This window comes from Maylandia zebra, linkage group LG10, assembly GCF_041146795.1.
Source record: "Maylandia zebra isolate NMK-2024a linkage group LG10, Mzebra_GT3a, whole genome shotgun sequence".
NCBI classification, from domain to species: Eukaryota; Metazoa; Chordata; class Actinopteri; order Cichliformes; family Cichlidae; genus Maylandia; species Maylandia zebra.
Window position 1 is genome coordinate 10,644,785 of NC_135176.1, and position 26,377 is coordinate 10,671,161.

At 40.5% G+C, this 26,377-nt stretch overlaps 1 protein-coding gene across 2 annotated transcripts in view; it reads left to right on the plus strand.

Moving 5' to 3' along the window:
* The window catches only part of gabra3 (gamma-aminobutyric acid type A receptor subunit alpha3), a 119,874-nt gene that overhangs the window by 60,844 nt on the left and 32,653 nt on the right, over positions 1-26,377 (plus strand). For both annotated transcript variants that reach the window (XM_076889017.1, XM_076889018.1), the window contains exons 3-4: positions 7,098-7,219; positions 12,721-12,788. In XM_076889017.1, coding sequence (XP_076745132.1) covers positions 7,098-7,219; positions 12,721-12,788 — 190 coding nt within the window. The remainder of the gene's footprint in view (positions 1-7,097; positions 7,220-12,720; positions 12,789-26,377) is intronic.

Here is a 26,377-nt window from a genome sequence, read left to right on the forward strand (position 1 = left end):
CGGCCGCTTATCGGGGCCTGGAGCCTGGGGCTCGCTCGGGCCACTTCGGAGGTGGGGTGCCCCCGGCCTCTCGGCCTGGGGCTCGGTCACTCAGGCGCAGCTGGTTGCCGGCGGAGCTCACGGGCGCGTCACTGCAACTCCCCCTGGCTTCTGCTCCGCGGCTGCTGAGTGAGCCCTCATCTGGGACTCTCCTCAGCTCTTTCCGGGACAGTGGCGCGGCTGCCCCTCTGTTGGTCTTCCTTGGTCTCTTGTGTTCTGGGGGCCTCTGGATGTCTGGAGTTTTGATCTCCTCCACACCTGCTTCACGCCCTGGAGGACGGGGCTGTGGCCCCCCCACACCCTCTAGCAGATTATTACATGAAGGAACCTTTTAAAAAACAAAAAACAAGCGCGTCCATGCTCACAGGTGTACACACGGGTGATCACACCCACAAACTACACCCTTTTTGGCTCCTACCTCAAAGCACACTGTGTTCTGTTGATCTTATGTGCTGCACAATAATGTTTAATATTTAGTATTTACTGTCATATTCCCATATATCATTGTGATGTTGTTTATTCTATTACTCTTGTTCTCTTCTGCTTGTTTTCTTTTTTTTCTTTCTCAGCAGGTGATCCAGGTGATTGATATATGCATTTTTTTTCTGCTCATTCTGTTGGTTTTTGTCTTTTGCCCTTCTCCCCCGTCCCTCTTCTCAGCTGTTTCTCTTTCCCTCTTTCTTTCTCCCCTTCTTTCCCCCAGTCAAGTCTGTCCCGTATTCAGTAAGTGAAAATAAAATAAACAATAAAAGGTGAATCAAATGGACCATTACGGCAAGGCTGGGATGGTCAGTTTGGTAAAGTAAATCCGTTGGGCATCTTTCTTTGCCTTTAGACAACAATTCTGATGGCAAAAGAGCCAAACGGGACAGGCCAAAAAAAAAAAAAAAAGAAACTTTTCCTTGTGCTCCAGGAGGCAGAATACCCTTGATTTAATACCCGTGTTTATCCCATCTAATGATGCCATCAGAAAATATGCCACCAGCAGCTTGGTTTTAATGCGCTCTCCTGCCTTGTACTGCAACCATGGAAGTGACAAAACAGCCAATTTAAATTCCAAATTAAAGCTTTCTCTGCAAAAGTACTCAGTCAAAATCTAAGCCAAAAATCCAAACTAAATTAAAGTGATTAAATATTATAATTTAGGCTTTAAATATTTTAAAACTATGGTAACACCAACCTCAGGTTAACGGCGTGCACCATTCGCCGCTCCAGTGAGTCGGCGTTTTTGATATCATTAATTTGGTGACAAATGCTGCAGCGTTGGGTTTTTAATTTCAGGGCTGTAAAATGCTTTACTATAATCTGTTTCTGCAACACTGTGTGCTTGCTGCTCCTAAACATCGAGGATAAAGCTCTGCAAAAGTCCATGCAAGTTTGTTTCCTGTCTATAGAAAATAGTCAGTCGTCATCACTTTAACAGGGAGTGTAGTGCTGTTGTGTACAAATATTAATTACTGTCTGGATTTTGAGATATAGCAGCTCACTGTCTGCCTTTTCATGTAAGTGAGCAATTGTGCAGTGTGGGGAAACTGAGACTTTTTGTGGAAAATATGTAGGAATCGGCTATCAAGAGGACCAAAAGCACAGAGTGACTCCTGTTAATGGTTGTTAACAAGTAATCGTTCAGTGTAACACTTCACAGTTCAATTCTTTTTTTAATTTGTGTCATCAAAATAAATAACATAAAAATGGGCTTACACCACCCTTTTAAATAAATAGACAAATGGATATTTTACATGAAAAAAACATGGACTGTACCATTGTCATGTAGGCAGTAATAGACTGCAACTAACAAGTCTTTACTTACATTTCTCTGTCTATTCATTTAACTAGCAGTAGCTAGTCATTGTAACTCAGATATAAGGATCGTTAAATACACAATATATTCAAACCCTCTGCGGTGTGGAAAGAGAGGACATGCTCAAGGTGGGCGCTTTGAAGGTTACTCTGTGTCCTCTCATCAACAATACTTCACTGGCCTTTGGATCCAGTCCATGAGTTAACATTTAATGCCTTAGTGTTGCTGATAAATTAACATGTGTTCAAATGCACATATTACGTCATATTTTCGTCAAGTTAGTGGGTTTAGACACCCCCGGAAACTGGTACAGTCCACTCCCACAGACAAAACAAAGCAAAGAACCAGGTGGCGATGTTACAAATGAAGTGAAGCAACCAGGAAAATAAAATGGATAACGAGAATTTCAAATGCATTTTTCATATGGATAATTTTGCAAATTGAACAAAGAACTACAAAGCACAGACGTTTGTTATCCTTTTGAATTGAATACCATTTATCTGCTCCTGTTTCAGGCTCCTGCTGCTGCCATGCCGTTTTCTGCAGCACGATATAACAGAGCCATTGTTAAAGTTGGTTGTAACACCTGTGCTCTTCCTAGATACAAGTCAAGTACCCACTGTGAAAAAGGCCCATTGTTAGCTTAAAGGTCCTGCACACCCACACAGCTGTTTCCACTTATCCTTATTATTAAACCTGCTCAGGCTGGAGAAGAATACAAGCCGAAGCTCCGAGCGCTAGCGCACTGCACCTTTTTTAGAGCAGTCATATCGGTTTCATTTACAGTCACTGCCTCAGTAAATAAAACACGAGCCACTTGTGTTCAATGTCACAAGTGGCTCGTGTTAGTCTGTGTTAGTCACTCATTTGATATGAAAATGGTCAATAAGAATTAAAAAGTACGAGGTCCAACTAATCTTTCCATGTCTTCCTGCAGCCACTAATGAAAATTAATTAATTCTCACAATTCTGTTGCAAACTGATCTGATGATGAATTGGGGCCTTTTACTGATAGTTTTCCGGGCTGTCTTCACACAGCATCGGTAAATATCACTCATCTCATGTTCAAATATTCATAATTCACTTTTAACCATCAAAGTCCAACTTTAGAGTAGCTACACAGAATAATGCGATCAGACATCCTGGAAGTCATTAATAATTAACAGTATTTATATGCTGAGCCTATGACTAATATCAATGTTTAATAAAAGAAAGTATTTGTCAAATTTGGCGTTGACACGAAACTAAGACATACAGCAGTAATTGTTTTTTTCGGGGGTCTTTTTGCTCCTATTGCAACTCCCCCCCCCCCCGAAATTCAAACATCGTGTTATGTGCAGATATAATGGCTGTTTGGTTCTTTGTGCTTCTTTTAAAATTGGATTCATGTGCTTGTGTTGAGATGGTGTGAATAATGAAGGGGGTTGAGGGAGTGAAACACAGCAGCTGGCACGATTATAAAACCTCTGTGTTTCAATAAAAATGATGTCAAATACAGAGGGAATGTCCCATTTCTTTAGTCCTCATCAGTGAATTTAAACAGCTGGCGCCTACTGGAAGAGGTTACAAGAGTGTGTGTTTTTGTGTGTGTGTGTGTGTCACAGAAAGCGTGTGTGTTTCAGTTAAACATGCAGATGCTACACGCCACACATTTGCTTTGTTTTTTTTCTGAAGTGGATATTTGTGCAGCAGATGTTGCTCGAACGGTTTCTTAGCGACTAAGGGGTTCTCATTAATTTTTGAATTTCCATCGGTGCCGTCTGAGAGGCCACAGAGGCTTTTTGTTTGATATCTGATTCATGTTAAGTGAGATATCACCTATTGCAGTTAAACTCTTCCCAGCCATTTCTAAAAGCTTTTTTTGTATTTTGGTGTTTTCGGTGTGTCTGAGCTACTTCAAACACACATGCCTGTCCATTTTTGATAAGTTGCGTGAATGGAAAATCCAGAATTATCCAGTATTACTTCATTCAAATATTTATGAGTACACTGTTATGCTGTCATATTTTAATATATTTTTTTGCCAGAGCATAATTATAGAGGTAGGTGCTTATTTGACAGTTGGAATATATCAAAACATGCCCTGCTCGATGGGGTTCAAGTCGTGAGCTTGGAGTTAAAAGGCTCGGTCTCAGTGGAGTGCACTCACAAGTTACGAAGCCTCAAACATCTGACATCATCTGTCTTATCACTTGCCCTCGGTTCTGGAAGTTGCATTCTTTATTATTTTCCATGTTCACCTTGGTGCAGAGGTGGCATTAGGTTTTGATTCTGTCATTTTGATGGACGCGGTTGTAAAAAGAAATCCATTGTAATCAGATTTTGTCTTTTTTTTTAATATTTTTTTAATGGTAAAATGATGAGTCATACTAGAAGAGTCAATTTTGTTACAATAACTAATATACAGCATAGAAAAGAGTGTCCATTTATGAGGGCATGAAAAGGAAAGACGAACAGAAATTCCAGTTGTGTCATGTCAACAAAACGAGAAGAAGATTAATGATTTTTTTAAATCTTGTGCAGTTACAGCAGAAATGCACAAAAACACCACTGTCGTTGTTCAAACAAAACGTGCACTTAGTGAACTCGGTGTACTTGCGCCTGCTTGGCATCATCAAGTCTATCAAGGGAGATTGCTGCAGAGGCAATTTCTTCCATTTTACATTTTTCCTCTGGGTAGACAACTTTTTTGGGCCCTATTTAATTTTATTGTGAAGTCTCAACTCGTCCCTCTGCTGCCACCCTGAATGCTAAAATTACCAGCAGCATTTCAGCACAAGTTTCATAACTGAGGAAGGTTTTCACCCGGGGAAGTGATATGAACCCTCTGAAAGTTTCCGACTTTCTTGGGACTTTCTGAGCATGTGCTGTTAATACTTGGGGGTACAGCCAAACCTGTGAACCTGTCGTGGTCATACAGTTAGTCCCAGGTGCACAACTTTTGTACACAACCTCAGTGAATTTTAAATCAAACAACCAAGATGTGATTGAAGGGCATACTTTCCAGCTTTAATTTAAGGGTTTACAACAAATTAGTAACTGTTTAGTAATTGGAGCCATTTTTACTTGAGCCTCAGGCTCAAAACCAGTCGGACAATTGGCTGTAAGCTGTTTGCTGCCCAAGTGAAACCACTGGTTTCAAACAGCTCTCGAACAAGACATTTCAAAGTTCTGAAAAAAATAAACTCATTGGACAGATAAAACCAAGATGAACTTTTCAACCAGAAGCTGTAAAACTGACAGGACTTCACATTGTAAATGGATACTGACCCAAAGCAATCTGCAAAAACAACCCTAGAGTTTCTCAAGGCAGAGAAATGAGAAATTTTTCAGTGGCCAAGTCAGTTACCTGATCTCAGTCCAATAAAGAGCTTGCTTTTCTGCTGTTAAATACAAAACTGGAGGCCGAAAGAAGCACAAACAAGCAGCAACTGAAGGCAGCTGCAGTAAAGGCCTCGAGGGAGGAAACACAGCATTTGGTGATGTTCAAAATAACAGAAAACAAAGTATGAACCTAACTGTAGACATGGTATGAGACCTCAGTGGAAGATTTTACAGCACATGTTGAATGCTATGTTATTAAAGACACAAATCACTGAGTGCTGCAAGTACTTTTCTCAGTAGTGTTGTGTGAGAGTTATGCAATGTACTGGTAGAAGGCCCCCAGTGTTCTTATTTCAAAATGAGCAGCTTTCAGATGAGTTAAATACTTAAAACACACAAGAGCAACTTGTTTCTGTTTACTGTGAAGTCCAACAAACAATGTTTCAAAGAGTCAATCACAAATAATTGGAAGTGTAATTTGCAGACAGTGGAGGTGTGCCGTCTTTCGCCTCCGGCTCTTCATCTAAGAGCTCACCCCATTAAACTTCTATTACTGTCGTCCATAATTAAAACTGATCCACTGTCAAAAAAGAAAATAAAATGTTATTTCATACATGCATTTTATGCAATAACCATCTTGCTTCATTAGCTTTTCACAGTAAAAGTCACCCAACCCAAATGCTTTCCCTGTGAGGCGCCAACAATTTAACGCAGCCCCCAGTACATGTTAGGAAATCGATTAGTAAACAGTCAAGGTTTCTCTACTAATGCAGAACATAAAAGAAAGTTAAAAGCAATAAAAAAACACATTGTAAAAGAAGTGCTAACTGTGCCGCATTACATTACCTTTATAATCAATATAAATACAAAGTTCCCTGTAATATTGATAGCACAGTATCCTTTATATAAACCAGAGGGTTTTAATGTTTAATTTAACACCGAATAAAGTATAACTGGCAGAGTTTACACATTTCAACCTGCCTAATATAAAAACAGCACTTTATCATATTTTGTAAAGCTTTAAAAGCATTTATGCTTGGTGTATTGTACAACATGAGTGCCACTACATTATGGAGGGAATAATCGCTAGAACACGAAGGAACCCTGATGCTTAATTGATATTTTTTATTGCCCACACATGCCCTCATAATGGCCACTTAGCTAAACTGAAGTACCTTGCCCAGATGCCTCAAAATTATGATGCGTTTTGTGTAGGAAGGCCATTTTTAAGATCCCTAACTCCCCGAGCTGATAATAATTACAATTGCATACATTTAAAGAGGTGACCTTCACCCAGTAAGTGTTTTAATGGATAATGCTGTAGCTCCAGTGGACTCTTTATATTGACTTGTTATTTTAGCAGGCATTAAGCTACAGAAAGTCAAGAGAAAACACAGTTTCCCAGTTTTCTGGGATTTCCTTTGAGGATCTTTCACGGAATATACACGATTCGTTTCCTTCCTTACAGAAGTGTGAAGGGCTGCATGTGGAAGAGTGCATGTGGGCATGGAGGGGTGGTTGACGAGGATTACTTTTATATTATAGGTCAGCTCCCAGGGGGATTTTAACTTAATTAAAGATGGTACTCATTAACTCATCACTGTTCCACATATAATGGCCTTTTCATTTCACTACAGTATTGTTATGTTGGGGATTGTGGGTCGTGTAAATTAATAACTAATGGTTGATAGCATATGATGAATTCTCTAACAAAATGCTGCTGAGTGTTTTCTTTTTGGGAAACAACTCATTACTATAAATGTATTCTTTTTCTAAAAATGGAGAGTCCACCCAGTCGAGACAGTGGGAGATACTAACAAACAGCAGGCTTTCACACTGTTGTACGCAGTGTCAGCATATCAGTGGTTTTGCTAAATCTGACAGCTTTTGTTATTCTTGAACTCCACTTTCTTTTCCTTGTTTTTCCCTGCAGGGCAGTAGTTGGACACAGAGAGCCGTTGCCTGATGACAGTAAAGACAACATCACCATTTTCACCCGAATCTTAGACAGGCTGTTGGATGGATATGACAACAGGCTCCGTCCCGGGTTGGGAGGTAAGCAGTGCTTAGTTCCTAAACAGCTGTACTGATGATGGATACACAAAAATGTTAATCACACTGTAATCCCAAATGCTGAAAATCATTAAATACATTAATTAATCTACTAGGTCCTATGTCATTTCCTTCCTGTTGCGTTAATGAAATGGATTATTTTTGATTAAGTTGAACTTCTTTTGCAGATTAAGTGAGATTAAGTCATTTTACTTATTTTCATACTTTTCTTTCACTGTTGTGGCTTTTTCCCATTAATATTAGTTAATATAGAGTGGGTGTGCTGGGTAAGTTCTGGATTTAAGTAGCAAATTATCATCGTGTTTTGCAGAGTGATGTTTGCTGTGCAAAGACAGAACTTTGATGTAAACCTCAAGCTGTCGTCCTGATGCGTGAATCATTGCGTACAGTAGAATTATGCGTAACAGTCGCATTTAATTTAAATATCAGGAGTTGTTTCATTTCAGAATAGAATTACTTACATCTTCCTAAGGGAGTGGGAAAAAAGTGCTATAGTGCAAAATTTATTAACATAGTTGTGTAATAGAATATGAGTCCTGTTAAAGAAAATGTTGAAGTTGAATTATTGGCGTTTTTGTAATCAAGGGGTGTGTGAAGCATGAATCCATCTATTTAACTTGTGACTTAAATGCATGGGTTACAAGGTGTCAGATATTTATGGCTCTTTAGCCATTATTAGGGTTGGCGAAAAATAATCTTAATTACAGTGGGGCAAAAAAGTATTTAGTCAGCCACCGATTGTGCAAGTTCCCCCACCTAAAATGATGACAGAGGTCAGTAATTTGCACCAGAGGTACACTTCAACTGTGAGAGACAGAATGTGAAAAAAAAATCCATGAATTCACATGGTAGGATTTGTAAAGAATTTATTCGTAAATCAGGGTGGAAAATAAGTATTTGGTCAATAACAAAAATACAACTCAATACTTTGTAACATAACTTTTGTTGGCAATAACAGAGGTCAAACGTTTACTATAGGTCTTTACCAGGTTTGCACACACAGTAGCTGGTATTTTGGCCCATTCCTCCATGCAGATCTTCTCGAGAGCAGTGATGTTTTGGGGCTGTCGCCGAGCAACGCGGACTTTCAACTCCCGCCACAGATTTTCTATGGGGTTGAGGTCTGGAGACTGGCTAGGCCACTCCAGGACTTTCAAATGCTTCTTACGGAGCCACTCCTTTGTTGCCCGGGCGGTGTGTTTTGGATCATTGTCATGTTGGAAGACCCAGCCTCGTTTCATCTTCAAAGTTCTCACTGATGGAAGGAGGTTTTGGCTCAAAATCTCACGATACATGGCCCCATTCATTCTGTCCTTAACACGGATCAGTCGTCCTGTCCCCTTGGCAGAAAAACAGCCCCATAGCATGATGTTTCCACCCCCATGCTTCACAGTAGGTATGGTGTTTTTGGGATGCAACTCAGTATTCTTCTTCCTCCAAACACGACGAGTTGAGTTTATACCAAAAAGTTCTACTTTGGTTTCATCTGACCACATGACATTCTCCCAATCCTCTGCTGTATCATCCATGTGCTCTCTGGCAAACTTCAGACAGGCCTGGACATGCACTGGCTTCAGCAGCGGAACACGTCTGGCACTGCGGGATTTGATTCCCTGCCGTTGTAGTGTGTTACTGATGGTGACCTTTGTTACTTTGGTCCCAGCTCTCTGCAGGTCATTCACCAGGTCCCCCCGTGTGGTTCTGGGATCTTTGTTCACCGTTCTCATGATCATTTTGACCCCACGGGATGAGATCTTGCGTGGAGCCCCAGATCGAGGGAGATTATCAGTGGTCTTGTATGTCTTCCATTTTCTAATGATTGCTCCCACAGTTGATTTTTTTCACACCAAGCTGCTTGCCTATTGTAGATTCACTCTTCCCAGTCTGGTGCAGGTCTACAATACTTTTCCTGGTGTCCTTCGAAAGCTCTTTGGTCTTGGCCATGGCGGAGTTTGGAGTCTGACTGTTTGAGGCTGTGGACAGGTGTCTTTTATACAGATGATGAGTTCAAACAGGTGCCATTCATACAGGTAACGAGTGGGGGACAGAAAAGCTTCTTACAGAAGACGTTACAGGTCTGTGAGAGCCAGAGATTTTCCTTGTTTGAGGTGACCAAATACTTATTTTCCACCCTGATTTACGAATAAATTCTTTACAAATCCTACCATGTGAATTCATGGATTTTTTTTTCACATTCTGTCTCTCACAGTTGAAGTGTACCTCTGGTGCAAATTACTGACCTCTGTCATCATTTTAGGTGGGGGAACTTGCACAATCGGTGGCTGACTAAATACTTTTTTGCCCCACTGTATGTCTTTTGACTATGTTTAGTCAAAAGAGCAGGTCTAAGGAGCAGCATTTCTATGCTTCACTGAGGCACTTATTGATCCAACTGAACACTGTGGTTCAGTCCAGATGTATAGGAGACACATTTATTTATAAATAGAATTGATATATTTTTTTCTTTAAAAAAAAACTGTTACATAACTGATATGTGTCATGTTCTACATCTCAAACTGGTGCTTGAGGAAGTGAGTTAGGTGAGGTCGGAAGGCTAATTTGGCCCCTTATCAACACAGTAAGCAGTTGCTGCAGCAGTGCCTGACACATATTTATGAAGGTTATAAACTTCTAAGCCTGTAGCACACTCCTGTTCATCAGCACACATACTTACAGGTGCCATTGGCCCAACATGCACAGGGTGCAGGTTATTTTATATATCCTTATGCAATTTTCATGTTGCTCTTTTCTAAATGTATATATTCAAACAAACTACTGACATTTTCTTTGTGGTGTAAATATCAGATATTAGACTAGTGTAGCTGAAACTTCAATTTTCTTCTCAACTGAAGGTTTTTGGCTTCATGAAACCAAACTGACACTATGCACTGCTAGTGGACAATACGGAGCATTTTTTTTTTTTACATCACTCTTGTGGAAAAGTGCGTTCCCTTGGGTGAACATCTTTGTTCAATCATGCCCAAATGGCAAATAAGCACACACGTCAGTGGAAATCCCACTAATTGATGCCATTTCATCCAAATATCCGTGCCCTAAAGGACAACAGCAAGCCCACATGCTCAAACGTGCTTTACCATTTCTCAGCCAGTCAGCTGGAATGTCCAATTCTGCTCTACTGCTTGATTCACATGCCATGAGCATACCTACTGGGCAACAGGCCTACCATTGCTGGATGACTCGGGCTCTGTGGCAGTAACCAGGAAAAGGAACCAAACATAGGTTGTTCGTGTTATATTCCCATCTCCAAAGGCAAAACAGATGATCAGGTGTCTCTCTGTACAGAAGTGACTGCCTATAGGTTAAAGCACAATTCTATCAACACCTCTTTACTCACAGTTCTTTAGGAAAATTGTCACTAAGCAAAGCAAATAGTAGGACTGAAGCTGAAATGATTCTGATTGGTTAAAATATGTCAGTTATTTGTATGTAAGTAGGGTGCCATAGCTGTACATATTTCTAAAGTTGCTTTATGCACTGGTGTATCATAGCTTTATTACTTTTTATGAAGGCACAGAATGGGGACCTGTTTGAATTTTTCATATTTGAAATCCTCTTTGATATTTAATAGACAGGAAGGTGGTGACATTTATTATCCTCTTATTTCTTTATTCATCAAAAATATGACAGGAATATATAAAATATATAAATTATAAATTTAACATTTTATGATATATTTTAAAATGTATTTTAAATGTAAAATATTGTAAAACTATTTGACACAGGTTTAAATCTGCAGATTAGATTAGGAGCATCTGCCCTTCACACAGACCAGGCGCCACGCTTTTGTATAGCAGGGACGCTTTAATGTCTAAAGCTGCTGCCTGCACAAGAAGAAAAGCACCAATCTTCCTCCTGCTGGCCACCCCATGCCTTCTGAAAAAACAGTCATGTGGGACCATCTCAGACAAGCAGACTGGGCAGAAACTGGAAAAATGCCATTTCATTTTATTTTCAGCAGCATCTATTAGCTCTGCCCTATGCTCCAGTGCTTTGTTGTAAACAGAAACAGGGCAAATCATTCTGTTCCCCTGCCTATGTCTTCCATGCAAACTGCTGACTTGGTGTTGTGATAATCGTGTATTTGTGAGAGCTATTTGAGTCACAGAAATGATTAATGTGGAAGTGGATCTCCTCCCTTGGGATGGAAAGGGGGGGGGGGGTCTTTGCTAAAGGATTAAAGACCTCACCTGTGGGTGGCCATTTAGATCTGGGACACAGTTAGAGCGAGGATCCATTCACTTTTGGAGAAAAGCCTCATCACTCTCTAGTCGTTGCACCACCGGGAGCAGCTATTTGTCTCGCCAGCGGCCCAAGAGCCTGCTTTACACGGTTACCCCAGAGGAGCTGATTCAGCCCACACTGAAGAGGGCAAATTTTGATCTGTCATGACTTTCATCTCATGCCCTACTTAATGCGATGTTAAAATCATTAGTGACGTGTTTGGAAACAATCCTTCCACATCGCATATTTCATATCACAATTAAAGGTCTGCACTAGCATGCCGTATAATGATCAGTGTGATCGGTGTTGCAAATTCAGGAATCATCTATAAATCATTATGACAGAAAAGCAATTATGGGGCTTTTATTGTTACATAACATGCAAGGATGCATGTCATTAAAACTGAAGAAATACATCTTCCTTAAGAATAGACACAGTAGAAAGTCTTATAGAGTTATGACAGAATCAGACTCAGTGTTTGTATGTGTGTGTAACTGCAAAACATGTGTACATTATCTGAGTTAAAAAATGCTTAATGTTAAGCTGCTGCATATTATTCCTGAGCCAGTAGTCCTTTAAGGCTGACTAAAATCATTTTGGGTCAAAAGGGAATCTCATCTCTGAAGATACAGACTTGGGCGTGGCCCAAAGCAAATTTTATGCCTCAGTGGTCAAAAACGAGCTTGAGCCAAACAAATGGTAGTTTTACTGAATGGATAACTTTCAGAAGCATCTGTGAAGCTGCTCGCAGCAACATTTTGCCTCCGAATTGAGGTCAAGGAAGAAGGAAAAAAAACAAACAACAACTCCTGGGCCAAATCCTTAGGACTGTTATAGCCAGTGCTGTGTGTATTTTAGAAAATGTCTTATATTATTGGTGTAGCATTATGTTCTTAAACCAGCAGCCTGTGCTACAAGAACACGGATTTGATGAAATGATCCATAAAGACAGTTTGAATCCAGGTATTAAGCCGTCCAGGAGGACACAAATTCCTCCCTGAGCATGCATAAGTCTTCTGCATTTGTTTTATTTTTTTTCCTTCAAATTGAGGTGTTTCTCTAACCGTTTAATACTCTAGGCTTTTTCTAAGGTAGCTTAGTTAAAATCCAACCAGCAAACTTCACTGTCATGCACACAAACAATCAGCTTAACAAAGACAGAGCTCCAGCAATGCTTTTTTTGTGTACAGACTGAGTAATGACCGTAATGTGTTCTGGTCCTCGTTGTCTCTTTTCCTCAGAGAGCGTAACAGAAGTGAGGACAAACATCTATGTCACGAGTTTTGGACCCGTTTCAGACACAGACATGGTGAGTATCAGTTTCCTCAGCTTCCTCCTCACTCTGATCAGAATCATCAAACCTAAGAAGGCTTTCATCCCTTTACCTGTTACTGTTTGGCAGAGGTGCTTAGTGTGGCATTTGGATTGTGTAAGCATCTTTGCTTCAAGGTCCTTGTAGAGGATGTTGGATTTGTTGGTCTTAGCTATTCATGCATTTTTTATTATTATTATTAGTAGTAGTAGTAATGGTTTTGTGTACATATATTTATGTTATATACTAGCAGACAACTTTCGGATGGTGCTTTTCCTTGTCAAAGTGGTCTCCCTGTAAAACACAGCCTTTAAAAGCCTCAGATGACCCTCTTTAAGCAGCAATTGCCTGAGAATTTTTATGCGTTGTCATGAGACCCTGTACAGCATTTGACATATTTGATCATGCAGCTCTAATTGACCGCCTTGAGCTCTGGGTTTGTTTCCGAGGCTGAGCACAGAGCTGGCTTGACAGCCTGCATGACATAGCAAGATTAGTGCGTTTTTGCCAAACTTTGAGTGTTTCGGTCTCACTGGAGCTCTGCTTCACTCTGTTCTGGGGCTCTAAGCGTAGCTCCTCTACAGCAGCTTGTGTTCACACTGTCAGACTCGAACGCGAGTCGATGAGGATCTCCTGAGGATGTCATAAACTTGTGTGAAGACGGTTACAGAGGATGTTAAAGGTGAACGGCTTTACTTCCTTAATGGTATATGACAGATGTTCTTTATGTTAACTAACTCAACTGTAGAGTACAGAGACACATAAATATTCATGCTGTCATGGTTAAGTGTGCCGGGTAACAAAGACACAAATAAAATGAGTGGGTGTATATCTGTATATAATTAGATAAGTACAGTGGGGCAAAAAAGTATTTAGTCAGCCACCGATTGTGCAAGTTCCCCCACTTAAAATGATGACAGAGGTCAGTAATTTGCACCAGAGGTACACTTCAACTGTGAGAGACAGAATGTGAAAAAAAAATCCATGAATTCACATGGTAGGATTTGTAAAGAATTTATTCGTAAATCAGGGTGGAAAATAAGTATTTGGTCACCTCAAACATGGAAAATCTCTGGCCCTCACAGACCTGTAACGTCTTCTGTAAGACGCTTTTCTGTCCCCCACTCGTTACCTGTATGAATGGCACCTGTTTGAACTCATCATCTGTATAAAAGACACCTGTCCACAGCCTTAAACAGTCAGACTCCAAACTCCGCCATGGCCAAGACCAAAGAGCTTTCGAAGGACACCAGGAAAAGTATTGTAGACGTGCACCAGACTGGGAAGAGTGAATCTACAATAGGCAAGCAGCTTGGTGTGAAAAAAATCAACTGTGGGAGCAATCATCAGAAAATGGAAGACATACAAGACCACTGATAATCTCCCACGATCTGGGGCTCCACACAAGATCTCATCCCGTGGGGTCAAAATGATCATAAGAACGGTGAGTAAAGATCCCAGAACCACACGGGGGGACCTGGCGAATGACCTGCAGAGAGCTGGGACCAAAGTAACAAAGGTCACCATCAGTAACACACTACAACGGCAGGGAATCAAATCCCGCAGTGCCAGACGTGTTCCGCTGCTGAAGCCAGTGCATGTCCAGGCCCGTCTGAAGTTTGCCAGAGAGCACATGGATGATACAGCAGAGGATTGGGAGAATGTCATGTGGTCAGATGAAACCAAAGTAGAACTTTTTGGTATAAACTCAACTCGTCGTGTTTGGAGGAAGAAGAATACTGAGTTGCATCCCAAGAACACCATACCTACTGTGAAGCATGGGGGTGGAAACATCATGCTATGGGGCTGTTTTTCTGCCAAGGGGACAGGACGACTGATCCGTGTTAAGGACAGAATGAATGGGGCCATGTATCGTGAGATTTTGAGCCAAAACCTCCTTCCATCAGTGAGAACTTTGAAGATGAAACGAGGCTGGGTCTTCCAACATGACAATGATCCAAAACACACCGCCCGGGCAACAAAGGAGTGGCTCCGTAAGAAGCATTTGAAAGTCCTGGAGTGGCCTAGCCAGTCTCCAGACCTCGACCCCATAGAAAATCCGTGGCGGGAGTTGAAAGTCCGTGTTGCTCGGCGACGGCCCCAAAACATCACTGCTCTCGAGAAGATCTGCATGGAGGAATGGGCCAAAATACCAGCTACTGTGTGTGCAAACCTGGTGAAGACCTATAGTAAACGTTTGACCTCTGTTATTGCCAACAAAGGTTATGTTACAAAGTATTGAGTTGTATTTTTGTTATTGACCAAATACTTATTTTCCACCCTAATTTACGAATAAATTCTTTACAAATCCTACCATGTGGATTCATGGATTTTTTTTTCACATTCTGTCTCTCACAGTTGAAGTGTACCACTGGTGCAAATTACTGACCTCTGTCATCATTTTAGGTGGGGGAACTTGCACAATCGGTGGCTGACTAAATACTTTTTTGCCCCACTGTAAATGAAATATAATTAAATGAGATGAAGTAATTAAATGTCAGTATTAGTACACAAAAGAAGAGATTTGTTGGAAGAATCAGAAAATTAATTAATTAGTGAAAAGAAAAAAGAACAAATAGAGGAGGAGACCAGCCAACCGACGACAAAAGAGGTACCACCATGCAAGTCAGAATTGATATTAGTCTACGTGGTTGGTGGCTTCAACACACACCTTTCTAATGGCCCAAATCAATCCAAAGTTATTGCGATCATGTGCAGTCAGCTTGCAATCTCAATACTTTAGATTCAAAGACCAGGCCTGCAACCACTTGCAGTCATTCGCTTTCTTTCAAGCAACTTTGGTGTCTCAGGATGGCGATAATCAACAATAAATCTATCTCTCTATCAGTTGAATGGGGTCTGAGATTGATTCAGATGTGTTGGAAATCTGTCCACATTTATAAATTAGACAACAGTTATTTGCAAATGTTTCCAGAGTCGGGACTCAACTGTTTGGAGACCAGTTGCTACCTGTTCAGTAACTCTGCAGTCAACTGTGGTTGTTTCAGCTACTTACTTTTGATTGTCAAATGCGAAAATGTAATGCAATAACTGGGCAGGCACTGGCTTTTGGTAGTCACGAGAAAATTGCCATCCTGTTCTTATTCTACTGTGACTGAGCGATAATCCTGACTTTTAATAATTAGAAATTATTGTAACTGTAATAAATAATTTCATTATATTAGTGTTTAAAATAGGGTTGCCACTGTAGTAATCATGGTAGTTAAATGACTTCTAATCCCAAATTTGATACCTGAAAAGACTACAAATTATTTGTGTATAATGCACTTACCCATTTATATACTGTATAGTGCCGGCATAGTGATGTGTCACTAGTCAAAAAAAGGTTGTGGTCTAATGATGAAAAAACACCTTTCCACATCCAGGGGTCGGTCCAGTTGTTCTTTTTGCTGTAATTTTTTGTTTGTTTGCTTGATTTGTTCTCTTTTAAGCAACAAAATGACAATATACATGGATACATAACAAGGGCAATATATAAATCCATTCACCCATTCGCTTATCCTTTTCAGGGTCGCGGGGGGCGCTGGAGCCTATCCCAGCTGTCATAGGGCGAGACGTGGGGTACACCCTGGACAGGTCGCCAGTCTGTTGCAGGGCGAACACATAGAGACAGACAACCATTCGCACTCACATTCACACCTATGGGCAATTTTGGATTAATCAATTAACCTATCCCCACAAGCTGCATGTCTTTGGATGGTGGGAGGAAGCCGGAGTACCCAGAGGGAATCCACACAAACACGGGGAGAACATGCAAACTCCACACAGAAAGACCCCGGCCTGATGGTGGAATTGAATTCAGGTCCTTCTTGCTGTTGCTGTACCGCAACAGTGCTAACCACCGTGCTGCCCCGCAATATATAAATATTCAGCATATTGATTGGATGTTCAAACAGCGGTCTTTCAACATTTATTTCAACATAATGTGAGCTACAGTGTGAACACACTGCTTATTTGACAGATGAAATGATAGTGTAGCTTCTGATCAAGCACAGTTCATTTCATGAGCTATTTCTATGTCGATCTAAATAAGCATATCCATAAGTATGTGCTCTATGAGCTATGTGACTGTCATGTAAGGCTGATACAACAGCTGTGTCTTTTGTATTTTGCAAACAGTGCTGGCATCATTTCAGTACATGAACATGCTGACAAACTGTTGCAAAGAAGGAACACTCTCACATCAAAATCTTGATAAATCTTCTCTAAACGTCTTGGAAAAGCTTGAGGCTCTTTGTTAACATACTGACTTGGTTATCCATGGCTCCAGTCACACAGGCTTAGAGATCAGAGGCGACAGCCTGGCAACCACCAACTGTTACAGGAATATTCCCCTGCCAGTTGCTGGAGATTGCAGGCAGACATTGTGATATCGATCGCTAATACCCTCAGTTTCACTGAGACCATTCAGGTGCCCCCTGTCAACAACCGATCGCTAGGGAAAAATGTGCATTCCCTGGCCAATTGATGAGTTGTTGCTGAAGGTTGCCGAGTGACAGAGGGTTTTGCACCAAAAACCTCCTTGCCGTTTCCTTGGTTGCTAGCAGTTTGCCACAGTTGTCTTTAGTTTGCATGGAAGACTCATCTGCAAACTCTTGTTTATTAACCACAGAGCAAAAGTGAACATTCATAAAGTGCAGATCTGCTGACAACTCTGTATCTTTCAAACAAAAACTCTAGGCCCATAACTTTTCAATAATCATCAAATTCACATGTAAAATACTGCATTTCCATATGGGACTCGTTCTTTGCATTTTTTTTCTCAACATATCGCAGGCCTTTTGATACACCTGCACTCACAGCCACCTTTTCACACATGCCACATTCCAGCTGCCACAGAACACATCTGTCCCGCTGTACGCAGCCTGCTCCAAATCCAGTGGCAGGCAGTAACTAGCTCGTGAACATAGCATTAAGCAATAAAGGAGACACTTGGCTCATGTGTTGGCAGACACCAAATAAAGTGCTAGAAGAGTTTCCTGGGATCAATGTTCACTATATGGACACAAATAAAACAAAATAAGAGGAAATTTTTATATGTGAATAAGTACCCGTATGCTAACAACTGTGCCATGTCAACTAAAAGTTAATGACATATCAATGTCCCTCCTACAACTAGCCTAAAAAAAGTGATTACTCATTTAATGTTTGCATGTGACACTTGCTGAGTATGATTATTAATATGAGAAAGACAGCAGTTTCCCTGCTTTGAGAGAAGGGCTCTGTTGCATTAGTACAGAAGACAGTGCTTTCTCTTTTTCAGGACATGTCACCTTTGGGGTCTCTCAGAGCTCAGTTCTAGACCCAGTCTTTTATTCTCTTCACATGCTCCACTTGGCAGTTGCATGAATCAACAGAAAACACCACGGGACACAGAAGCCCACTTGTGGTAATGCTTTGGTCAGAGCTGCAGTTAGCTAGGTCAGTGCTGGTTCACACACGCTGGCACCTTTGTCTTGCTGTCAGTGTATGTGGAGTAGCAGCGTGGGAAACACAGCATCAACATATTATTATTATTATTTTAATTTCTTCATTGTCTTGTCAGTTTTAGGTCATTACCCAAGAAGGACTCATCTTGGCCCCAGGCTACACTGGGTTTTCTTGCTCCATGAAAGCTGCATAACGGCTCCAAGTACTTCCTTTCAAGATTTTCCACAGCCTAGTCTGAAAAGATGATCAGGCTTAAGCCGTCAAAAGGCATCCCACAATGGAACTGACGTCGAAAGTCAAGTGTCTGAATATCTGCATTGCAAATGTGTTTATAGGACATCTTTTGCATATGTAGTGCCGACGCTCTTTTTGTTCCTCTCGCTTGCTCACATCTTGTCTGTACCAGTGAACTGCTTAAAGTGTTGTGTTTGCATTGTTGTGCATACATTGCAAGGGTCCAGTTCAGATAGCAACTTTATGGAGATTAACATCTCTTTTTTTTTATACTCCAGTAATCTCCTCCTACACTATCTACTAAATTCTGTCTTCAAAGGTATTGTGTAGCATTGCATGAATAAAATGTTGGTCATAGATCAGCACTCTGAGCTTTTTCGGTTCCTTTAAGCAGAGGAAGAAATAACACAAGACAAGAGCAACTGCTGTACAAGGAAAATATGTGGATAGTAGGCTGGGTTAAAATCCCCATTGTGCATTTTAATAAGGAGTTGTCTGAAATTGGTGCCTGTCTCCACATCGACGGGTGACTTCTAGGACAAGTGAAGTTGGCGTAGTTTTTCTTTCAAATTTAGAAAATTAGTGCTGTCTTATATATAATCCTATAGGGTGGGTTATTTTATGGTTGTATATTTGAGCTTTGAAGACACTCGTCAGAGCCGACGGTGGCATCTCTAGAGTAGGTTGAGGTCGCGGGATCGTGTTTTCTGGATGATGAGTTTTCAGGCTAACAAGCTGAATGAGCGTGGAGCAGGACAGCCTCTGAGTAGGGCATTGCAGTAAACAGTACTGGGGAAGCAAAAGCCTGAACCATTTTTCTAGGTCAGTTAAAAAAGAGGAAACGGCTAATCTTGGAGGTATTTCAGAGGTGGAGAGAAGCTTTTTGAGGTATTCCCTTGATGTGTTCACACAAGAGAGTTTTGTTTTGTCTACAGCTAACCGCAGTTTAACTGATTACTTTGAGGCAGCTGCAGAGTCACTGAAACAAAAAGGCAAACCAGCTCTATAGGAGCATAAGATATCTTTTGAATTAGCCATTAAAGTATCTTATCGTGCAACGCTGTCTCCTAAAAAAAAAGCGTTCTCATACTAGACCTCATTCTTATGTGTATAAGGGGAAACAAACAATTTCAAGAAGAACAATATCACCAAACAAAGTCTCATGAAATCAGATCAGGCAATAGGTTGATGTGGGATCATGAAAAAACAAACACTATACTTGTAGAGATATTTCTCTCCAAACTGTTACAAGAAATTCACAGTCAGAGCACACTCAATGACCTCTTAATCTTATCTTCTGCTGTATACATCCAACTACCGATCTCCGTAACATCAAGTGTCCTAGAAATGTCTGCTCGCCCTGGGGCCACACATTTAGACGTCACTTGTACCCCTTTCCGCCACATCTACCTTTAGTGTCCCATACTGGAAGAAGAGGAACGCTCACATCTGCGTATTCATCGTGCTTGATTCAAATATTAGGCCAGTAGCAGGGCACTTTGTACAGTTGTGTCTGACTAAGAGAAGATTTCTGCACTTTGTCACACTAAGACACAGAATGTAGGTTACGATCTTGATGCTGATCTCTAGTAAGTAGGTTGGTGTGTTTCTCTATCCCGAGCTCCCCCTTTCTCACTCGATCTGGTGGATTTTTTTTTGTCTTTCGTATGTGTCTTTCTCCTGCCCTTTCGGTAAGTCAATGGAGTCACGTCGTATCCACATGCATGCTGTGTCACAGCACATGTACCTGTTTCATGGTGGGATTTGACAGGCCTTTGCTGATGAAATGGGAAGCGATTTAGGCTGTCACATGCACTGTGCTGAGGCTCGGTTTGACAAAGACGGCAGTGATGGCCCGATCTCACCAGGGCTGCAAAATTTTCTGGGGATAAAAATTACTGGGTTATGTGAAAAAATGACAGCCTATATTTGTATGTTTACAATTCAGAAAAAATTTGCTCCAAAAACAAACCCCCTACAAGTTAAAATTCTGGAGAGAACAGATGAATCTTTGTGCTGCTAAAATTTGAAGGTTAACTCCTGGAATCTGTATCAATCATGTTGTCCTTATTCAAGGACTTGCTAACCCAGTTATGCCATTTTTAGAGAATAAACCAAATTTAAATTGGTCATCACCACCACCTTTTATAAAAAAAAAAAGTGAAAAAAAAAAACTTTACTCTGAAAATAGAGCTTTTTTCCACTCACTGTACAGGTCATTGTATTCCCCAGTGTCGCGGCATGATTCATGTGTCGGACAGGAACAACTTGAAAGCAGAACAGGAAGACTTTTTTGCAACCTAAAAGCCTATATTTTTCTTCTAATAGCAGCCAGAAGTAAGAAGGCTGTAGCATCCTTCATGGGGATGGGAAGTGATAAGAATTTAGCTATTCCAGTTCCATTATCGATATCACTTATTCATTCAATTGCTTATCGGTTCTCACTGGGTTTTCGTTGGCCTCGATGTCACCACACACCATCGCTAAGAAGCATATCCAAGACATTACATTGGTGCAACTTGACAGCATGCTGTGTGGTCAAATCTTTGTGAATGTTGGAGGTATTTCACCTTTTTGTTGTGATCAGCATTAGAGTCATTACTCAAAAAAAGTAATGTATTACAAATATGCCACAGAACAGAACTCTTTAAAGCAATACTCCCAGAATAAAGTTTTCTCTATAAAATGACCCAAAACACAGTCTCATGTGGCTACAGATCTATACACCGAGACAAATCATTATCTGAATGAGGCTACACATATGATCTCTCTCCTCGTATTTAGGTATGAACACAAAGCAAAGACAAAAACCAGTACAAAGAGACTATAAAGTGATCGCCACAGCGATTCACCTTAGAAACATGAATAGGTAGAAACACAGGCTGGAGTCTGACTGCTTATCAGTTTGATACCTGTTGAGGTTTAGGGTCTGCCTGCTGGGCGGGGGTTGGCTCAGCTAACGTTGCTTTGGGTTCTTGGCTAGCTTAGCGTTAGCATGATGTCTGTGCAGATGCTTGCAAAGAGCCAAAGTTGTGTTAGCCGCATAGTGCAATTGTCCCCGATGCACTTTGCACCATAACACTCTTGTTTTTTTGTCCAGTAAAAATAAAAGTAATGTCCATGTTCACGCTGTAGACTGCAACTCTATAGTCGTCCTTCAGCACACAAACTGAAATCAGTTGATTGTAGCGCAAGTGAAAGTGGAACAGATAAGCAGGATCGATAGGCTAGCAGACTACCAATTCCAAGGAATTGAACTACTAACTTGAAACCCCATGATTCCCATCCCTAATCCTAATCCCTTAGCAAGTAAATGGCAGTGGCGGCTTGCGTTTTTTTGATTACAAGCAAAACTGTTGTATGGCTTCTATGCTTTTGAGTCTTGCAGCTGCAGCCATCTTCTCTTTTTTTTAAGGGAAATCTAATGTTAAATACTGGAAAAGTTATAAGGAGCTCATTGTATTGTTTGAAATTGTAGTGAGCCGGTAGCACAGGCTTCAGATAGCTCTAAATGTCCTGTTCTCATACATTCAGACAGACCCAGAGTATCAAAATTTACTGGATACTTTCCCAAAGTGCTGAAAGTACCCAAAGTGACAGTGAACACAGCTCAAGGACGGAGATGAGTTGGCACCGGATAGTGAAGGTAGTATCCCTGAGATGTCCAACCATTCTGACACAGAATCTGCCTATGGAACCAGAGCAACGCTTCACCAACGCAGCCCAGAGCAAAGCCACAAACAAGTCATACTTTATGCAATTGATTTTTAAAACATAAATACACGCAAGATGTGAACTTGACCAGTGAAACCTTACTCGAGCTTGTAGGCAGTTATTCCATATTTCTAGATATTTCAGTAATCTAAATATTTTGAATTTTTCTGCACAAAATAGGTTAAATCTGCAGAAAAAAATCTTTGTTTGCACTTATAAAGGATGAGAAAACTGTATTCTGGTCATTTAAAATACCAGAATACTGCAATGCATTACTGATTCAAACATACCTCAGGTTTTAAAAATGAAATATTATTAGTATTACAACAAGTAGCATTAGATTCTGTAATTAAATGTAAATGTGTTCATATAGATTTACATTTAAGTGCTTGGTTGCTTGAGGGTTAAATAGAGGAAAGCTAATCAGCTTCTTTCAAACAGGATGAATTAAGGGACTGCACCAAAGGGCAGTGTAAGATAAATACAGACTAGAACTCAAGGGAAGTTCAAGGATAAAAAAAACATCCATGTTAAAGTAGTACAGCAGAGCCACTATAAATCTAATATAGCAGATCTACTATAATGGTATTCAGTTTTTATACATATGCCACACATCAGTTTACATATATTCCATAGTGTGTCCTGGGGGTGGGCGATAGAAACGATATATAATAGAAACGATATAAATCGTATATCTAAATTTGGCCAACGATAGAGATTTTGACTATATCGCTCTATCGCGATAGCGCATGTTGATGATGTCATCAAGCTGTGCCTGTTTTGGTCGAAAGCATCGCAGCGGTTACAACCATTATCATCTGCAAATTATGGCGGGTGACAGTCATAGCAAAGAGATTAATCACTCTTGAAATAAGGGGAAAGCCAAAAACTGCGCTTCCTCCACTTCTGTAACATTGATTCATTAATGTTGAATTCTCTCGCAGCTGTTCTATTCCCATATTGTTGCAGTATATCAATAACTAACCTCGTATTGTGGATGAATAATCTCAGTTGTTCTCCTGACTGAAGTTTGGCCCGTGTATAGCATCCTGCTATGCGATTGCATTTGTCCCTGACCACCAGAATCCCTCACGTTAACTTTTATTGAGTGGAAAAAAAGTTGGCGTTCATCCTCCAGCTTCACTGTGCTAAAGTTATGCTAACATAGCTGTGTCGCTAGCAATCATGTAGCACAACATTATATACCAGGTAGTCCAACTTCAGTAACCCTGCAAACGCCACTGCTGTTTAGTTTTCTGTCTTCATTTATGTTGGAAGTGGTAGCAGAGCTGTACGTTTTAATTATTTTCAAAAAATCTCTCGTTCAGAACATGGTATGAAATGTTTAGGTGTAAACTAGCGAGCTAACTTCCTGTAACTTCTAAAACTTAATTGTCACACCCGACAAAGCAGCAACGCTGATGATTTAATTAAAGATGAAAGAATTTAGACCGTTTTTTAACTCTCAGTGTTCGTTTGACTTTGGGACCTGAAATGGACGGAGTTTTGGACCCAGATTACTCCGCGAAGCTCCTCACTACGGCAGCCGTAATGCTCTGACAATCCATCAAGCAGTGCGGCTTACCAAAGTTGTACTAAAACATTTTTTAACAGATTTCTGCACGCCCAAATCGGTTCAAGGTCAGTAAGCACAACCAGAATTCATACATAAGGCACACTCTCGATTTTTGAGAAAATTAAAGGATTTTAAGTGTGCCTTATAGTGTAGAAAATACGTTATACAGAAGAAAAGAATATATCGTGATATATATGCTTCAAATTATATCGCGATATGAATTTTAGGCCATATAGCCCAGCTCTAGTGTGTCCTTTGTTCTGGCTGCCCCTCCCTGAGCTGGGTTCTGCCGGAGGTTTCTTCCTTTTAAAAAGGAGTTTTTCCTTCCCACTGTTGCCAAGTGCTTGCTCAGAGGGACAGATGTCTGGTTGTTGGGATTTTCCTCTGATATTGTAGGGTCTTACAATATAAAGCACTTCAAGGCAACTGTTGTTGTGATTTGGTGATATATAAATTGAATTGAATATGTTCCATCTAAATCACGTGATTTCCATTGGACACAAGATGGAAACCCTGATCTCTCATAAATCTCTCTTGCATTTTCTACTGCGGACTGTGAAAACACTGTCAGGGGACACTACGTATGCATTTTTTTAACATGCATGGATGGATTTATTCTATTTTTGTAGTAGTGATGATGGATAAACCAAAATTTCCTTTCTAAATGTAATTCATTCATGTTTGCATCACTGCATGCAGCTCCAAACAGTCATAATTTGCTAATGAGTCCCATTTCCATATTGCTTTTATGTGATTACTGCTACATACTTGACTTTATATTCGTGGAACAAAATGTTCCTATTTGAAGTGTGATGCAGTGAAGTGCTAAAACATGTTTACGGCTCAGAGCTGCAGAAGCTTGTGAGCTCTGACAATAATTGGAGTTGGTATGGGATTCACAACTCAATGCAAGTCTCACGCAGGTTCTACTCTCAGCAGGGAAAGGTGAACAGCAAACAAGAATCCAAGTGAGACAGAATAATTGGCAAGGGGAGAGAGAAAGGCGAAATTGTAATTATTAATCAAGCCTCTGACTGATCGACACGATGCCCACAGAAGAGAAGAACTGGGCCCAAAAGCTGTGTTAATTCTGTATCATTACCACACCAGCGAACCAGTATCTTATCTCTGGGCTGCTGTGCACTGTCAAAAACAAGACATGATGACATATTGTGTACCACGCATAGCATTTCTGCACAGTAAATTGGGGAAACGGCGCTTGTGCACAATATGCTATCTTGTCAGAGGCACTAAATCAAACCTGTCAAACCAGTCTGCTAATCTAAAGAAAAAATGTCTCCAGTTGTAGTCACGAATAACAGTAGCATGGGTTACCGAGTGGAAATTCCCTGGCATAAACGGCTTGTTCAGGTTGCTTGGCTAAAAACTGATTTGATAAAAAGAACTCATTGAAACGAAAAAAAGAAAAGAAACAATTTAAAACAAAGCCATAGTGACATTATTACAAGAGGATGTAATAATTAAATGTTTAGAATTTAATGAACTCATTAATTTATGATAAAAGGCTGCATTAATATTCTATCAGATATTAGACACAACCTTCCTGCCATTACCAGAGATCCAGACACTCGATCTCGTTTTTTAACATCTAGACTCATTTAGCCCAGTCTCGTGTACATCCTACCTCAACAACTGTTCATATTTTCCTAATTTCCTTTCATTCCATAATTCACTAATGTGAATTATTTTTTTTACTGCAGTGGCGAGCCCTTCAGTATCTACTGAAATTTCTCAGCCATTAAACCCAACTTGAAAACATTAGAGACCCATTTAGTTGTGGCATGTGAGAGAGTGGCAGAGATTTGGTTTTACCTAATTCATTTTAGTTCATTTGGTTCTGCAGTACCCAAGGCAGAAAAAACATGAACACAAATATGTTCGATTTTATTAAGAGTTGTTCCCATAATGCACTGTGCTCTTTATACGCAACAAATAAAATGAAACCTTATCTGATTTCCCCAGTAAACCTTCTCACAAGATGGTGAAACAGACATACAGTGGGGCAAAAAAGTATTTAGTCAGCCACCGATTGTGCAAGCTCCCCCACCTAAAATGATGACAGAGGTCAGTAATTTGCACCAGTGGTACACTTCAACTGTGAGAGACAGAATATGAAAAAAAAAATCCATGAATCCACATGGTAGGATTTGTAAAGAATTTATTCGTAAATCAGGGTGGAAAATAAGTATTTGGTCAATAACAAAAATACAACTCAATACTTTGTAACATAACCTTTGTTGGCAATAACAGAGGTCAAACGTTTACTATAGGTCTTTACCAGGTTTGCACACACAGTAGCTGGTATTTTGGCCCATTCCTCCATGCAGATCTTCTCGAGAGCAGTGATGTTTTGGGGCTGTCGCCGAGCAACGCGGACTTTCAACTCCCGCCACAGATTTTCTATGGGGTTGAGGTCTGGAGACTGGCTAGGCCACTCCAGGACTTTCAAATGCTTCTTACGGAGCCACTCCTTTGTTGCCCGGGCGGTGTGTTTTGGATCATTGTCATGTTGGAAGACCCAGCCTCGTTTCATCTTCAAAGTTCTCACTGATGGAAGGAGGTTTTGGCTCAAAATCTCACGATACATGGC